At 33.5% G+C, this 19,763-nt stretch overlaps 1 protein-coding gene across 1 annotated transcript; it reads right to left on the bottom strand.

The window, feature by feature from the left end:
* Positions 1 to 16,472: 16,472 nt before the first annotated feature.
* LOC134725802 (zinc finger protein Noc-like) lies at positions 16,473 to 19,101 on the bottom strand. The gene is made up of 2 exons (XM_063589970.1): positions 18,714 to 19,101; positions 16,473 to 18,464 (listed from the first exon to the last, which is right to left on the bottom strand). Exons 1-2 carry the CDS (start codon positions 18,777 to 18,779, stop codon positions 16,995 to 16,997), a joined length of 1,536 nt encoding a protein of 511 aa, XP_063446040.1. The 5' UTR covers positions 18,780 to 19,101; the 3' UTR covers positions 16,473 to 16,994.
* Between the last annotated feature and the right edge of the window lie 662 nt (positions 19,102 to 19,763).

A 19,763-nucleotide genomic window follows, 5' to 3' on the forward strand; every position in this document is an offset into this window, starting at 1 on the left:
AAAGTAATAAATGAGATGGTACAGCCATGTAAATTTATTTTTTAATTCATTTTCTTTCCATTCAGTTTCTCTGTCGCATTTGGGCTGTGGGGTTGCAGTATTTATAACAAAAAATGTCAAGGTTAAGGTCATTGTATACAGATTAGCTTTCGACGAATTAGAAATACAAGAAGACAACAGTTCAATTGTAGAAAATTTCTGAAGACTAGGATGATATAAAGATATGGTATAATTGCCAGAGTGAAAACTTTCAATCAGAGACCAAATAACGAAGTTAAAAAAAATAATTGTACGACCTTCAACAATGAGAAAAAGACAAACAGCAGTAAGCTATAAAAAGTACCATAATGAAAAATGCAAAAGCAGTTCAAACAAGAAATCAAATGTACATGACTTTATAAAGATTTCTTATTACCAAATATTATATATAAAGTAGCACACGCAACTCATCGAATTACAGGCTCCTGACTAGGAACAAAAACATAGAAGGTGTCCAGGAAAATCTAAAACGGAAAGTCCCTTATCAAATGTCAAAGGCAAACGCTGAAACACAACAAACGAATGGAAACCGTCATCTTAATTCCCGACTTTATACATGCATTTCGACTGACATACAAGTGAAAGGTTTAGCTACCTGTAAAACCTGGAAATGCCGGTACAAAGTCAGGAATATAACAGTTGTTACCCATTCGTTATATGTGTTTGAGCTTTTTGGTTTTGCAATTTGATTAGGAACTTTCCTTTTTGAATTTTCCTCGGAGTTCAGTATTTTTTTCATTTTACATTTTCCTCACGTAGAACATGTTTGAGATTCCCCGATTTATAGCTAGCTAAACTTCTCACTGGTATGTCTTTCGCATAGAACAGATCGACACTATGCACCAACCAACTAAAACAAACCACACAGTACATATTTGAAAATACTAACAGCCATTTCAAAGCCAATAACAAGTAATAAAAAGATCATGTTTCTCAGTTTAAGATCAATTAGTACAGATCAAACATTCAATGGATTTCGTATTAAAACGTCATGCCCAGTCAATTAATCTTAATTCATTGGTGATAGGATTGGATAAAAAATAAAATAACAAAAGTACCAAACTCTAAAGTAAATTCAAACGGAAACTTTGAGACCTATCCCTATTACCTATATTCCATCGTAGGACCATTATAAGTATTGAGAACTGGATAGGAATAATGCATATAAAATTTGGTATAATATAACCAAATATACAGTGACTACTTGTTTCTCATATTTCTCAGCTATAACTTGACATTCAGAATATTACCGGAATTAGAAGACCTCCTTCGTATGTGGATCTGTTTCTTCATATTGATAGAGAAAGGCACCAGAATTTGTTTCAAATATGACACTTTCAGAATTCCAATTATCAACCTGAAATTTTCCAGAAGTAACAATCCCTTGATCTATCGTTAAGCGTTTAACATGCCTCAATTAATACGTTACGTTTATGCACATTCCCATGCACTGCATGGATTTCAGTGTAAAGGATGTGCTCTTTACAAAGAGATTTTCAAGAGATTTATATCATTAAGGAAAGCCGACGAAAAAGATAAAGTGCATCAACAGCGCTAATGTGGATTCTCTTTCATCAGGAACGCCAAATCCTAGAATGTTAAAAGACAATGATTTATATGAATATTTGAATATTTGATGGCCCTTACAACAAAAACAATATTCAAATACTGCTGCGGTCAATCTTGCCTGAAGGGAAATCAAGATTACCATTGTTTTGGTCATCCGGTATCACAAATTGGTGACCAATACGATGTGTGTGTGTTACCAAATCACAAATAACATATTTTCACGGTCTTATATATTTAGATATCAGCTAAGTCGTGTTATCTGTTCATTTACCGATCGTTTCCAATTGTCGTAGCCACTACTACTGTTGTCTTCATTTATAGGTCAATCTGAAACTGCATGGTTCTTTTTCAAAATATAAATCGATCCCGTGATTCTGATCAGGAGAGGCATATAGGAGCAATTTTGCTGCCACTAAATAAAAGCAACAGTAGTATACCGCTGTTCGAAAATTCATAAATCGATTGAGAAAAAAAAACGAATCCGGGAATCAAACTAAACTGAGGGAAACACATCAAATATAAGAAGAGAACTAAATTTGCCAAGAAAATTACTTCTTGAATCCTCTCAAAATCATGTTCGTTAAGTTGAGTAGTCCATATGATGATATAATCCGGATACTTCAGTACAAAAATGTTAGATGTGATGTCACTAATAGCTTTAGAAGCATGATTTGAAATTAACACATCTCAACGAAAGTGTCAATTAACTTAAAGTGTTTGCCAACATTAAATATGAATCAAGGCCTTGTACAAGATATGTTTTACCAAATTTTACGCTCTTTCAATTAGACATCTTGAAACACCATATACAGTTTGATCAGCCTTTATATATTTTTTGAGTTAGTTAAGTCTGCCAATTGATATTTTATCGTGTGTTTTTCTATGTTGTGATGTTATGCTATTGTTTCAGGAAAAAGGGAGAAGGTTTGGATCCATTAAAACGTTTAATCCCACTGCAAATGTTTGCACCTGTCCTAAGTCAGGAATCTTATGTACAGTAGTTATCGTTTGTTTATGTAATATATACGTGTTTTTCGTTTATCGTTTTTTTTACATAGATTAGACCGTTGATTTTTCCGTTTGAATGGTTTTACACTAGTAATTTTGGGGTCCTTTATAGCTTGTTGTTCGGTGTGAACCAAGGCTCCGTGTTGAAGACCGTACATTGACCTATAACGGTTTACTTTTTTTTAAATTGTTATTTGGATGGAGAGTTGTCTCATTGGCACTCACACCACATCTTCCTATATCTATATATGACAAGACTTACAGTTTGGCGTCATTTTACAAGCAAGAGTTTTAAAACTTAAAAGCAAATACTTAGTATATTGAACACGTTTCAAGAAAATCTATACACACGTGAGTATCTGAAGGCGGTTTGTCAAACCGAGTTTACGGAACAATTAAATATTCTTTTCTGCCCCCCGCCCCGCCAAAAAAAAAATATATATATATACCCAAATATATAACGGTTTACTTTTTAAATTGTTACTTGGATGGAGAGTTGTCTCATTGGCACTCACACCACATCTTCCTATATCCAAGTACCGATAGGTGTAAATCCCGGATTCCCACGAACATATAGGCACAATTCAAAAAACGTCCTTCCACTCCTCTTCTGTTATGCAGAATAATATGGATAACGTCAATCACACGTGCGGTATCGTTAAAGCGTACTGTCGTTGTAGGTACTTTGCTCAAATCACTGCTAAAAACTTAAAATTTTGAAATGGGTAAGATTTATGAGTAGAGTGTGATTGGCTTGGGGTCAGAGTAAACTGGATATAAGAATGTTTTCCGCCGTCATTGGAGGTTGTTATTAATAATAAATGTTCCCACTCCTTTAAAATGGACAAAGCAGTACTCAAGGTTTCGATATATTCTTTGATTATTACGGAAAAATTTAATAACAAAAACAATCAATCGGAAAGTCCCTAAGCTCATGGCAAAATCAAATGACAAAACATAGCAAACGAATGGACAACAACTGTCATATTCTTGACTTGGTACAGGCACTTTCTAAAGTAGAAAATGGTGGAGTGAACCTCTTTCATTTTGATTCGATGCTTGATCCAAATCTCATTAGCTGATGGTTTCTTTTTCAAATCATTTTATAGCATTGATTTTCATAATTATTAGACAAACATGTTGTCTCGGTAGATCATATTCAGATGTTTGGCTGAATGGTCACGTTATAACTAATTTATCTAATGACTGAATCACGTGACGTTTGATATCAGCCTGTCGTATAACACCAGTTATGGCCGATAGCATCGCACTGTACCCGGATGAAAAGACATCGTCTTTGATCAATCACATAAAAAACTATTAAATTTCTATTCTGACAGTTATTGTAGTTGATATATTAAAAAAAATAATGTATGTTTTACTAAATCATATTCCAATTACCATGTAGATTAAAGCTTCAAAGAAGTAATAGTTGTAATTTACAATGATGGGGTTTAATGGTTTCCGATACATATCTTAATTCTCATAAATCAATTTTTACTGTGCATGTAAAAAACGTATATAGGCACATTAGTGTGAAAAATAAAAGCGTCGAGTCACGTGACCCCAGTCCAAAGTGATATTAAAGACGAGCTAAATTGACATTGTTAATTTGTTTATGCCCATCGCGGTGTGTTTCACATCGATCTTTCATATGTAAAATGAAATAAAGGACGAGAAACTTAATCATTGTCGATAAAAGATGGCGACAAGTAACGCAATTTAATCATCCCTGTCGTCCATCATTATGATGTATTAGCTTTTTACAATTTATATGTTTTTGTTATCTTTATGAATTAAACGATTTTAATACATGCGTTGGTTTCATCTACGATAGAAAATAATGTGCATAGAAAAGCACTTTTATTCATTGGAAATCAAATAAAAATGTCTGTATAGAATTAATAACCAGACCATAATTAATGGTCAACTTTTATTCAAAGGTATGTCCCATATGTTTTTGTACGTTAATAATTGGTTTTGGGATAAACTTGTATTTTATAGTCACCACACATTAACAAATCAGACCGTACTGGTAAAATACATTAAACATTTTTCCTCAACAAAACAGTCATATTTGAACAGAATTCGACTTGATTGGTTATTAATGACTTTTTATGATATCGCTTCGTTTCATTGGCAATGTCCATTTGTTGATTCGGCGTACCAAGCGGATGCGGTTTTTTTTCAACTAACTGGAAGTGATGTAAAAAAAATTCCTATAATGGCCGCTGGGATCAGGAATAGTATTCTTGATAAAAAAAAATCCAACTATTTTATGTTAGCAAGTTAAGTAACTTGAGCTTGCGCTTACTTTCATTGATGCGAGCATTTGATTTTTAGTATGCATGTACCTGCATTGTCATCTTTTATACCATCATTATACTCACTGACTTGTGATATATAGTACCGATTTGTATTACATTTATCTATAAACATTTTGTCATTCCACTGATCGATATAAAAAAGGAAATATTTGTAAATAAAGGCAACAGTAGTCGCTGTTCAAACTCATAAATCCATGGACAAAAAACAATATCGGGATAACAAACTAAAACCGAGGGAAACGCATTAAATATAAGAGAACAACGACACAACACTAAACTGTAACACACATAGAAAAGGAACAAGCATCAGACAAAATCCCACGAGAATGACAAATATAACATCAAAACCAAATACATGAATTTAGGATAGACAAGTACCGTGACACGTCTTATCGCAATGTGAATTCACACTCAAAAATAATAGAAAATAAACGACGCAACGTTAAAATGTAACACACACAGAAACGAACAAAAATATAACAATGGCCATATTCCTGACTTGGTACAGGACATTTTTAAAAAGGATAAAAATGGTGGGTTGAAACTGGTTTTGTGGCATGCCAAACCTCGCACTTTAATGGCAATGTTAAATATAACATGGAAACGACAATATAATTAAATATCGGTAAAAAATAGATGTGAAATCACGTTTTTAATAAGGTTGTCCAATATTCATCAAAACCCCAAAACCAAAACTGTGTGTATTCGAAACAATTTATTTACGACTGGATCCCTGTTTTTATAATTTACCATTTACGCTTATTGGAATCAAAAATAGCACAGCAGACATAAATAGAGTAAACAGTTTGGACATTTACAATCGGTAAGAATGAGACAAAGGACCATTACACCGTCAGAAAAGAAAATTTCAATAAATTTTAAAACTTAATCGGAGGCAGTTGTTTTGCGTAAATTTCGACAGCATAAAAAGCCAGTTATATAATAAAGTCGATAAGGGTAGGTAACTGTTTATATTCTTTTAATCATATAGAATGTTATCAGACGAATTTTTACTGGGTATTGGCCATACCCTGTGATTCATTACACTAAAGTATTCAGTCTGTTTTTAAATAAAGGGTCGTAACTTATGTTCAAATACCAACAAAAAAAACCACCTGTTACAGTACATGTAAGTATATCTAGCAAATTTCTTTTTTTTTCAAATAAAAGTAGATAGGCTATTAATGATAAACAATGAGATTATTCAAAGCGCCATTTAATCAAATAAGAAAATTTCCCTTTGATAAAATTGTGTGGAAGTAAATTGATTAGCGTCGTAAGGTCATAATTGTCTTCTGAATGGAAAGTACAACCAACATATAAAAAAAAAGATGTGGTATGATTGCCAATTAGACAACTATCCACAAAAGACCAAAATGACACAAACATTAACAATCATAGGTCACCGTACGGCCTTCAACAATTAGCAAAGCCCATACCGCATATAGTCAGCTATAAAAGGCCCCGATAAGACAATGTAAAACAATTCAAGCGAGAAAACTAACGGCCTTATTTATGTAAAAAAATTAACGAAATGTAACACATAAACAAACGACAACCACTGAATTACAGGCTCACTTTGAGGTTTATTCATATGTTTTGAAGTTACGTGTAACGTGTGAAGTCCATTTTCGTTTAATTAGTAAACATTATTGGTCCTCAGTGCTTTTCTGTGTTGTACTTGTTTTACATATATATATAGCTATCGAACTTTTCTTTTATCTGAGCGTCACTTCTGAGTCTTGTAAAGACGAAACGCGCGTACCTTTTGATAGCTATTATTTGTGTGTTACTTAGTCCTGTTATGTAATGTTGTCATTTTAATGTTATATTCTACATTGCTATAAAAGCGGGTGGATTGGCTAGCCACAAAACCAGGTTCAACCCACCTTTTTTCTTAAAATGTCCTGTATTAAGTCAGGAACATGGCAATTGTTAAATTATAGCTAGTTTATGTGTGTGTTTCATTTTAATATTTCTGTTGTGTCGTTGTTCTCTTATATTTGATGTGTTTCGCTCAGTTTTAGTTTGTTACCCGAATTTGTTTTTTTCTCTCAATTGATTTATGCATTTCGAACAGCGGTATACTACTACCAGCTGAAGCCCGACTACGGATGCGGGATTTTCTCGATGTGTCGAAGACTTATTGGTGACATTGGACAGTTTTCTGGTCGGGTTGTTGTCTCTATAACACATTCAGCGTTTGTAATCGTTGCAACAAAAGTAAGTAAAAGAAGAGAACAATGAATTGCACAAAAAACTTACTTACAGCCGGTATTAATGTATTTCTTTATGTAATCTATATAGTTTTAGCACTTAAGGGACCTTCATATGGTTAGAGCATATGAGTTTGGATGTGGTGGTGATAATAAACTCATTATTAAAACCAGGCTTTAATTATGTAAGCTAGACGTGCAGTTCGTCTACTTAAGCACTCACCAGTAAAGCTCGAATTAAAAAAGTTTAAAGGCCAAATAAGATACAAAGGTAAAGAGCATTGAAGATACAAATAGTCCGCACAGTTTTGCCAAACTCAGATATTGTAATAAAAATAAAATCAACGGTACCAATTTTGTTGCACCAGATGCGCATTTCGACAATACATGTCTCTTCAGTGATGCTCGTGGCCAAAATATTTGAAATCCAAAGCTTATATAAAAGATGAAGAGCTATAATCCAAAAGGTCCAAAAAGTATAGCCAAATTCGTGAAAGGAATCAGAGCTTTGCATGAGGGAGATACATTCCTTAATTTATAACAATTTCTAATATTTTGTAACAGCAAATTTTAATAACACAAAAAAACCTATTCATGGGGTAGAAATTCTTCTATTTGATTCGGTGTGAATTACACAGCCTTAATGTTTAATTAGGTATTTCCATTTTTCCAATGTGAAATCAAGCTGACTACTGGGCTGGTGATACCATCTGGGACGAAACGTCCACCAGCAGTCACTCGACCAAATGTTGTAAAAAGATATCAAAGGTACCAGGACTCTAATCTAATACGCCAGACGCGCGTTTCGTCTACATAAGACTCATCAGTGACGCTCAGATCAAAATAGTTATAAAGCCCAGCAAGTACAAAGTTGAAGAACATTGAGGACCCAAAATTCCAAAACGTTGTGCCGAATACGGCTGAGGTAATATATGCCTGGGATAAGAATATGTATATAAAGTAAAAGAGTGACGAAAGATACCATAGGGACAGTCAAACTCATAAATCAAAAACTGACAACGCCATGGCTAAAAATGAATAGGACAATCAGACAAACAACAGTACACATGACACAACATAGAAAACCAAAGAATAAACAACACGAACCCCACCAAAAACAAGGGGTGATCTCAGGTGCTCCGGAAGGGTAAGCAGATCCTGCTCCACATGTGGCACCCGTCGTGTTGCTTATGTGATATCAAATCCAGTAATAGTCTAATTCGGTAGGTCACATTCATGAAAGGGAAGGGGATTGTAGTTACGACGTAAGAAACATATCCGATATCATTTGTGAAACGGTTATTCCATAACGGTTAACCAACTCGTGATGGCGTCCGTAAAATTTACGAAGGGATGATTTCAACTTCACCATTTGAAACTCCTGGTTTAATAGCTTCCTTGTGAGCAGCAACCCTCTATCGAGAAAATCATGACAGGAAATGCAAGCACGGGAATATCGTATCAATTGGGAGATATATGTAACACTCCCAAACGTGTCCTTCCCCCCAAACGTGTCCGATTCCCCCAAACGTGTCTTTTCTCCCTAAACGTGTCCGAAATGTTTAATATTCCCCAAACGTGTCCGATTTCATAACCCCCAAACGTGTCCGATAATTGTTATTCGCCAAAACGTGTCCAATATTTAACGCCAAAACGTTACACTTCTTTTAGCGCTAATACAGGTATCGCCTAAATAAAATTGTTGATAACGTTTACGGCAATTCTATGATGGGAGACACACGTGATGAAGTTTTCATTTATCAGATTAAGTTAGTTCGATGTAGGTTTTTAATGATTATAATAATTGCAAAATTAATCTGTTATTATTTAGTAACTTTGACTGCAGTTGTTTATTGTCCAGTTGCAAGTAATTCATATTCGTTAAGAGCGAACATACACATAGTTCTGGAGTTGAATTAATCGTTAACTTTGTTAATTATTTTGTACTTATAAACTCCGATGATGCCTTTTATATTTATCCGAATATTGCATGGCGGGTTTTTTTTTCTCACTTTTGTCAATAGTTTATGTGTTTCAAAAGCCCATCAAATTATAAACTTGTTATCCGGGTTTTTAATAAATTTTAGGTTTCTACCATCAATAAAGACACACGATAAGAAAAAAAACGTCCAGTGCCGAATGTTTCATGCATAAGTTTTATAGATTATTTTTTTTATGAATGTGACTGTTATGTGATCAACGCCGCTTTTTAAATGCAAATTTATTTTGTAGTGTATAAATAAACTTTAGACTGTTGATTACGTATTGTTCAGTATTTTATGCATATTTAGAGCGCACACTAGTTTTGCAAGTTTTAATGTTTTTACAGTTGTACTGTACACATTAACTTTAAACTTTTAAACTGATGATCGCGTATTGTCAAGTTGAAAGTTTGTCATGCATATTTAAAGAGAACATAGGCTACCTGTTGTTTTTTATATTCTAACATACATGTTTTAATGTTTTTACTGTTCTTTTGTTAAGATAAACTCTAGACTGCTGGTTGCGTATTGTCCTGTTGCAAGTATTTCATGCAAAAAGCATATTTAGAGAGAACATAATCACATACAAGTTTTATTGTTTTTGCAGTTCTATTTAGAGAGAACATAGACTACCTGTTTTTCTTTTTTTTACATTTGAACATACATGCTTTAATGTTTTTACTGTTCTATTGTTAAGATAAACTTTAGACTGCTGGTTGCGTATTGTCCAGTTGCAAGTATTTCATGTAAATTAGAAGAAAAAAAACATACAAGTCTGAATGTTTTTTTTCTCAGTTCTACTGAATAAATTAACTTTAGACTGTTGATTGCGAATCATGCATAATTAGAGAGAACATTAAAGTTTAGACGCGCAGAGAAAGGGACACTTTGACCCGTTAACTGTACAGTTTAATTCAACATGTCTGCTTACAATTTACATACGATATAGTCGAAATGACGCCCCCACTTTAACCCAGTTTAATTTCTCCGGTTTGAAAAAGTACTAACGTGCCTTATGTATATTTTTAATGAAATGGTAAAATTAGTATACGTTAATGAAATAGCAATAACCAAATAATGCTTGATATGGACACGTTTTGGAAATTGGTCACGTTTGGGGGTTAGTTGAGAAATGGACACGTTTGGGCGTTTATACAAATGACATGCTTTGGCGTTGTTTTCAACTTGACATGTTTGGGGGAATCGGACACGTTTGGGGGGAAGGACACGTTTCTGAGTGTTACATATATACCACGTATGCAGGTGCTGCTGGAATGTTGATACTTAGAAATGGAAAGTTCACAATTGGAAAACTGAAATCATCTCTTTTTTCGTAAAGTTTTGATTTCAACCGACACTCATTGTCAATTTCTAGATGTAAGTCAAGATATGAAGCCGACTTAACTGTATCTGTAGTATCCTTTATCTCTAGTTCAATGGGATAGATGTGTTTCACATAGTCACCAAATTTTGAATTATTTAGTGAAAGAACATCATCTATATCTATATAGCGGAAAGTAGAGTTAAAGGATGGTGCTAACTTCTTATCTTTCTTCCTAAGAAGTTCCTGCATGAAGTCAGCCTCATAGTAAGAAAGAAATAAGTCGGCAAATAGAGGGGCACAGTTTGTTCCCATTGAAATGCCGACAGTCTGTTGAAAAACACGTCCTCCAAACATAACAAATATGTTGTCAATAAAAAAAAACAAGCATAAATATACTAAATCAGATGATAAAAGCAATACTTCTGTTAATGTTTTCTTTTACAATTTTTTTTTCTGCACGTTTAATTGTAACAGCTTATGGTGACAAACACCTGTGATGATACGTAGACACTCATAGAATGGACCGAAAAAGGATGTAGTAGCACACTTGTTGGGATATTAAGTAATTTACTCATTGATATTTTATCCAGTTTGTTCCCCTTTCAATATCACATTTTACAGTGGTTATCAAATATTAGAAGTCTATGTTGGCGTTTGTTTTTATAGCAGTTCATTGTTTCTGTCCATATTTTTGGTCTTATAGTTGATGTGTTATCATCGGATTTGGTTTGAGACCGGGATTTGTTTTCACTTTATGAATTCATGACTATTGAACAGCGGTATACTACCGTAATCTTTATTTCTGGTTGCATATTTGGTACATTCAAGTCTGACTTTGGCAAAAAATTAAGTTGGATCTTGTATCACCTTTTTTGTGTCTATGTTCTCTCCTCATTTATCAATTATAGATAGTAATATACTAGTATGCATCTTCGCTAGCCAAGGGTTACGATCCACTCCCGCTCTCTTCACCCTTGGCGGATTGAGATAACATTTCGGAGACACAAGGTAAGGATTTTTATTGGTTGCAGTCAAAACTCGCTGCATCCAATCAAAATGCGCCTATAACATGATCACGTGTAAATGTAGAAAATGTTTGTAAACAATTGCCACGTGTTTTTTGTGCAACAAGCCTTTACTTCCCTAAACATACGACTATTTTTAGTGAAAACTTGAATGTTTTTAATCAACAAATAGAAGTTCCTGTGTATGTTTCATGCACAAATGCATGAATGTTGACGTATGCTTCCATTTCCGGCTTTACCAAGTGTGTAGAATCTAGACGCTACCGTGTTTTTACCTCCAAATTGAAGAGTTCAAGTGCTACCATTGGTCAAGACTAATGTATTCAGAATTGGCGTGATTTTTATCTTCCGATAGATGGCGCAACATTGTTATCACAAATGTTGGCTCAATCCGCCAAGGGTGAAGAGAGCGGGAGTGGATCGTAACCCTTGGCTAGCGAAGATGACTAGTATGTTGTATTAAATTGTTATTTTGTAGAATTACAATTTGTATAGAATTTTGTACACTTTATTAGTTATAAATTAACTTGTCATTCAGTCTTTGTCAATTCATTCGACTCATGTGGATGTGTAGAATAGTTATATATTTTCTTTAACTATTTTATTTCTTTTATTTTGAAGTATATTGAAAAAGACTTCTTTATATAGCAGATGATACGCGTGATGGGGCTTCTGTACTTCATATGTTCTTCTCCATAAGCAATGAAAGGGTTTGCTTTAGTATAGACCCAAGCCAAAAAGAAGTCCGCATGCCATACCTACCCATATATATTTGCAAGACTTCGGCAGCCGGCATGTTGACACTTGATATCATGACGTTCCTTAAAATCAAATATAAACACAGATGTCATCCCCTCCTCTTCGGCCGTTTGCACACGGATATTTTTTCAAAACTGACCAGACATGTTTATAACTTGTCAGTAAAGGGTAAACTAAACACATAAATAAGATACAAGCTATAACGATTAAACATGGAACATAAATTGAGCCCGTGTAAGGTTTCAACCGCAGTGATTTTCAACAGTAGCGAGTATTTTGAGACAACCCCCAAGTTTGTATTTTTCGTGATCCTGATAACACTTGGCTGCCTAATATATCGAAATCTATGTTTTCTTATGTAATAAATCTACCTTCATCGTTGTTTATTCGCCACAATGTCTGTTATGCATGTACATGGTCGTATTCATCAATTTAGTATGCTGCTCGACCTTGAAATTCCTCGGGTCCGATAATGGCGCTAAATTAGAGGGAAACAACTCGCGCCAGACAAAATTACCGTATTTCACCAAAATAATAAAAAAATCGCTTTTTGATAACAAACAGTAATACGATAACCACATTTATATTCAGCTATCGTTTATTGATATAATTACAAACATTATTCTATTAAAGCCATTAATAAAGAAATCACAATTAAGTAATTAATGGAGTGCATTGAAATCAGACCTCATGGGGTAAAGGGGTCAAACAAAAGCTCGTAACTTTTTTAAAAGCCTGGTGACCCCCTTTTTATTTTACCTTAAAATGCTCGAAAATTTCATAGCTTTGACATATCTGTTTTTAATAAAAATCTAAAGGAAAAATTTTACGAAAAAATTAAACCAATATTTTTTGCCTTAAACTGAAATTAGAAGATGTGAAATTTAGACATAAATCTGAAAATAACAGGATTTTTAAGTCAAAAACAACCAAGGGAAAGGTTTACATTTTAAATTCTAATGGTTTTAAAAGTCTTTGAATTGGATGTAACCGTCATTGTTGAAAGGGTGGACATGTTTGGAAATAGGGTAAAAATCGCACATTTCGCTTCAATTTGAGGGGAAAACGAGCCTGGTGACCCCCTTTTTTCTTTGCATTTTTGGATTCAGCATATGAAAATCTACAGAATATGTGAAAATAAAAAAAATCTACCGGGGGTCACTATTGGGGTAAGCCACCTTAACTTTCTACGAGACGCTGTATTTATTAACTTATTATTAAAAATATTGTGAATGATGGGCTGTTCGTTTGTCAAACGAGAGTTAGCATCTTATCGGCATCGCAATGCGTAAACTACTAATGGCTGTGGTCAAAATTATTTGAGGTTTCCCATTGGTTTTCCTATTTTTGAACTAGGCATTCATCTCTATAGATAGCTGTTAACTCGCTCAATTAATGTACATAAGCCATACAGGCTTACGTGTACAATTCCTTAATTTTATACATCCAATTTATTCTGTAGTTGTATGTATATCAATTATATGGTCATTTTTATAAATTTACTGTATGGACAATCATGAGTTATTCTAAATACTAAGGATTTTCATATCCCAGGAAGATAACATTAGCCGTATTTGGAACAACTTTTTGGAATTTGGGTCATCAATAATATCAATAACTATTATCTTGTCGTAATGTTCTTTTGTTTTGTTTTATTTGTGTATTTCTCTGTCCTGTATGTTCTTCCATTTATTTGTTTTGTAGTCCTGTCATGTAATGTTGTCATTTTAGTGTTTTAATAAACATTGCCTTAAAAGCGGGAGGTTTGGCTATACACAAAACCAGGTTCAACCCACCATTTTTTTTCTCTGATGAAGACAACAATTTAATAATAGTACATGTCAAAAGACTAGAATGAAATAAAGATATGGTATATAAAGACAGCAGTAGTATACCGTCGTTCGAAGTTCATATATCGATTGAGAAAAAACAAATCCGGGATACAAACCAAAACTGAGAGAAACACATCAAATATATTAGAACAACCACACAACAAAATACTAAAATGCAACTCCCAAAGAAACGAACTATAAGATAACAATAGCCAGACTTGGTACAGGACATTTTAAGAAAATGGTGTTATGGCTAGCCAAACCTCCCGCTTTTAAGGCAATATTAAATATAAAACATACTGAATACATTTACTTACGAAAATATTAACAGATATACCGGCATGGTCTCATTATTTTTCTCTTTATTTTTATCATAATTTGTCCATGTTTTGTAAATGATAATCCTAACATAATGGTTTTGATTTATTTATAAAGGCAATATTAGTATACCGCTGTTCAAAAGTCATAAATCTTTTTGAAAAAAAAACAAATCCGGGTTACAAACTAAAACTAATGAAAACACATAAAAAGAAGAAAATAACGAAACAACAAAAACACTAAAGTGCAACAAAAAAACAAATGACAATGCAAAACATGAAGAAACAAATTAGCCATTTTCCTGATTTGGTATCATCTAATTTGTTAGAGAAATATAATGAAACCATGCCGTTATATCTGTTAATAGTTTCGTAAGTTGTGTCCTTCTGAATATAACTTTATTAGTAAGTGTATAGCAGAGGCATGTCTTCCTAATATTTTGTTTTTCTCTCAATATTGCTATGGCATAAATCTATGTTAATAAATAGTTTTCATTGCCTTAGGAATGCTCCTTAAAACATCCAATGACAATTACAAGTAATATTTGTATGTCCCAAGTCTAGTATTAACTAGTTAATTTGGTTCAGTTATCTTTATCATCAACACCCAAGTCAACAGAATGGTACATGTAAGAATTTTCAATATTCCATCTTTTTTTGTTCTATTCTTTTTTACCTTTAGCTCGTATCATATCCTACAAACTGTTTGCTTTACATGCATGCTCATTGTAGTAATATTTTATATTATATTTTGGAGAAGACTTTTTAAGTATGATTTACCTGTGTCTAATCCATTCTGCTTTAAGTTAGCAAAATTAAATATGTTCAACTATACATATAAGGTTTGCACATTTCAAAAATGTGCTTTCTCTATTTTCATTTGAAAATTATATATATCCCTGGTAGATCTAAACCATTCGATTGCACAAATAACCTTCAGTTTTATGTTTTGACAATGTTCTGTTTTCACAAATGAAAAAAACTTTCTCTTAGAATTTTGCGTTATTTTTCATCTGGTTGTAGTTCTTTTGAATGAAGTTTGAAGCCATGTAAACAAAATTGAGAATACACATATTCCTGAAAAAATAAGTTTACATTTCTAATGTGATATTTTCTCATGTATTATATTATCTTGTTATATCATAAACATGAAGATGTTATATTGTTTTACACTGTTCTGTTGAGTGTAATCAACAGTGTTGCTATACTGTTTTTCTAACTGAATAATCTGAATATTTCATGATGTGTATCCATGTGCTGATCTATATTTGTATTTCCAAGTGTTATCAATTATGTACTGTCTAATGAAGTGTCAGTAAAAATGTAGGCTTTATTTTTATTCTGTATGTTAAGTTTGTTTAGGTCAGCGAGTGTACAAATAAAAATCCGACAAGATACTGTCCATATCGTTTTGGTTGTCACGTGAAAGCTATGATTTATGGGTAATGCCAGCAGTGATAAATTGAGGAAGTAAAAATGTACATGTATCTCGGTAAAAACTTCCTTCACCTCTGATATCTTTTTTGATGTGTATGCCAGACATATGTTCGCTTTTAATAAACTTATCACAGATACTAATTTATAGTGATATCAGAAAAAATCTTAATTCATAATAGTTTGTAACTTTTTCATATATAAATTTAATATTTTAATTATTTGTGATATCTGCATAATTGAGCTTATTGCAGTAGACATCTTAATCTTTATATTTTTAAACAAGGAAAAATTATAAACAGTTTTGATTTTATGCAATGAAAAATTGTGCTGACGAAGATAGATATAAAAAGTATTATAACCACTTAAAAATAAATAAATCCACAATCTACTTACACTTTTCAGACATGAAATTAATATTTGAATTGGAAATTGAAGGTAAACTAGGTTAAATGTGTGTTGTAGTAAAAGCGAATATTTTGTCTGTATACATCCTGACTGTTTAATTAAATCCTCCTCTACGTGTTGTTTTTGGTCATAAATATCATGAAGTAAACAATAAATATACTCAATCAAAAATGACATCAATTATACCTTCATTTTTTATTTTGCAATTTATAATTCATATCAAAACCTCTCATATAATTTAATATTTTATTTATTTATGGCATCTTATATATCACTGTCATAATCAGTCGTTTCTGTCTACATCAATAGGTAGTATAAAAAGGACTGAGGAACTTGATTGATAGTTTAATTCAACAATATAAATTACATTAGTCATCGGATGTGTATTCTGTTTAGCCTCCCAATACACACAAGAGGTGATGTGTTGTAAATTGTAAATAATATGTCAATCTGATCCATTAAATATTCAACTTGTGTCATGGAAAAAACATTAACACAGCAAACGAAATTGAAAAAGGATTTTTTTCAAATAAGTTATCTGATCTGTTTTTATACACATCTTAGATTTCTCTTATCTGATTTTATACATATCTAAAATTTCTTGAACATTTCATAATAAAATCCTAATATTGTCAACAGTTTTTATCGGAATAGACAGTTTATACATATAAATATCAACACTACAAGTCGTAATAAAATTATCACATTGAAAAAAGAACAGCACTATATTTATATTTTTGACTTTAAGTCTATTTTATGGCACAGCAGCTGCGCCTATCCTCTGTCCATATAAGGAGTACGGAGACAAATATGGCCCTACTTGTGGAAGAGGCTGATTGCTAGGCAATGCCGCCGATGGATTCATGAGCGATTTGTATGGGTGATATCTACCCGATCCCATCAAAGAACTAAGTGGACTTAAACTAGTTGGATAACTTCTTCTCAGAGAGTTTGGACTCAGTGAGCCGGATTGTAAAGAATGGCCGTGTAATCCAGATAAAGAATGGAGACCTGGAGGAGGAAGGCCATAACGTTCATAAGCTGCTGCTAACGACATGGGGTCGGAAGATGTCGTATGAGTTCTTAAATGTTGTAGGAGTTCTTCAGAAGAACTAAAACGCTTTCCACAATGTTCATTGCCAGACGACACCCAATTACAGACTAAAGGTAGTCCTGAATGAGCAGGTGACGTTAGATGACCCGGTAGGTACAGTGATGACAAAGGATACCCACTTAAGTTTGATTGTCCTGCTAATAAGCTTGATGAAGAATATGGATTAAACGAAGATCCTTGTAGTCCTAAGCTAAGATTATGGAGTGACTTTTCATGCGCACACTGAGCACATCCTACCGCTGTACATGTAGCGGATAAGTGAGAGTTCTGGACAGTCAGCTGGCAGTGATTACAATAAGGATCCCTGCACACCGGAACTAGAGTTGTGGCACCTGATGGAGTACGCACCCTTGCATAAGATACAAAAGGAGATAAACTTGATGCCATTGCTGCGGATTTCAGAGCAGACGATTGTGCTGCGTACGCAGCAGATTGAGCTGCAAGTGCCGCTGCTGCTGCAGAAGATGATCCAAACATGCTACTATGTGCCGGAAGTGGAAGTGGAAATCCTGTCAGTCCAGACACACTATCATGAGTTAATCCAGAAGCATGTGAATATGATAAAAATGAATTTGATATTGAAGGATAAGCAGAATAACTTGGGTAACTAGAAGGTTTATGTTCATCTGGTTCACGACTGGAACGAGATTCGTATCTAGGTGAAGCTGATGACACTTGCCGTTTTTCGTCCTCGTTATGAGGAGAGTGGTGTTGACCAGGACTCCTTGATACATTAGATCTTGAAAAATGGTGATCTGCGTGAGAGGAAAGAGTACTCGACGCTGTTGAAGTAAGTTCTTTTGATCTTGGTAAAGTTTTTAATGATAGAGGAGAGGTCGGTTTTTCTTCTTTTGGTTTTGAAGTAGGAATAAGTGGAGGCATATCCTTATGAGACACCGTACGAAACCCAGGTTTCTCTAAACTATCAATGTCTTTTTCTTTGATCTCATTATGTTTTGATTTATCCATATTCACTTTTTCAGAATGTTTTTCGGTATTTGTTTCCTTCTTTAACGGCGGAATAATAGGTTTTGAAGATGTTGCCGTGTCTTTCCCAATACTGCTACATGTCTGTGCAAGGAGAGCAAGAGGACTTTTCTTGGCATCCAACTGAAAATCAAAGTAGAAATGTTTACTATTTCAGTTGTGTGATGTATAAAAATAACATAAAGTCATTCGCTTCTTTACAAAAACATTTAATAAATTGTAGTAAAGCAAGTCGATTTTATATTTAAAGGGCTTCCTGTGTTATAGTAGTAATCTGATAGAGGTTCAATCTTTAACGTGAAGTATGTAAACATTAGGAATAATCAAAAGAAGAAAAAATAAATGGATAAAAATCAAATTAAAAAAACTTACCGTTGTTGGAAGAGGTTGTAAATAATCCGGATGGATGAATTGTGATGATACGGAGGAAGTCAACATTGTCAAAGTATAAAGTCAACAAACTAATGTTGTAACAGAAATAATAAATAAATACTATATATCATAAATCCAGAAAGAAGTATTTCACTTTTTAGATATAAAAAAAACACAACTGTTTCAGAGGCTAGCCATGGTCTTGTGGACAAGTATGACGTTTCTGTCATTAACATGGACGAGCTAAGCTGACATAACCGCCCATCAAGCAAGATCCTTCTCAACACCTTAGGACTGACTCATTATATAAAGGGTTTACACCGCCCTTCGGTTGCTCCATACATCACACAAAGTTCTTGTCATTCATAACATGTGGGATTACCCATCTGTCAAGTCCCGTCAAACAACGCGTGATAAATGTCTTTCTATGGCCAATCAGCAATGCGCTAACAAACGATTATCGGTAGAAGTGTATACAAGCAATATGTTCTGTAATCAATCATGTTAATAGTGTGCCTGTCAATCAATTCGCCATTTGTAGGCTCATGTACTTTGTACAAATTAAATAAGCAAATTGCACTTCAAAGAGAATCTGTTTGAGATGATAATGGAGGATCGTTTATTTGACCACCCTCATCAATATTGGCTGAAGAATCTGTCATTGGTCGACATTGATTGAAAAATAATATAAAACACTAGTATTAAAGTGGAGAGGAAAAACAAATTTTCTGTGAAACGGTATTAAAAATCAAATCAAATAGAAGGCAAATATCAAAGACTTCAAGGTACAATATTTGTCGATCTTGGTTTGTGGCAGTGTTGAGATTTTATTTTAAGCATAGGAACATAGATGTATTTGAAAATATGGTTTTTTTTTTTTTTTTATTTAAAGGGGTTCTAGTTCAAAGTGTTATCTGAGGATACGACTACCTCAGTCCCTAAATATAGCGATTATTTCCTTAAATATAGCGATTATTTTTCATTGTATTATCGGTGGACTAACCACAAACATTACTAAGGATATAATAAACAAGCCACGACAAAAATATA

This window comes from Mytilus trossulus, chromosome 7 (genome assembly GCF_036588685.1).
Source record: "Mytilus trossulus isolate FHL-02 chromosome 7, PNRI_Mtr1.1.1.hap1, whole genome shotgun sequence".
In the NCBI taxonomy this organism is placed as follows: Eukaryota; Metazoa; Mollusca; class Bivalvia; order Mytilida; family Mytilidae; genus Mytilus; species Mytilus trossulus.

What these genes read in the sequence shown, in the direction of transcription:
- LOC134725802 (XM_063589970.1), bottom strand. Translation starts at nt 18,779, where the DNA reads ATGTTGACTTCCTCCGTATCATCACAATTCATCCATCCGGATTATTTA. An exon ending in TACAACCTCTTCCAACAACG is followed by an intron (nt 18,465 to 18,713) that starts GTAAGTTTTTTT and finishes TTTGATTTTCAG; the next exon opens with TTGGATGCCAAGAAAAGTCC.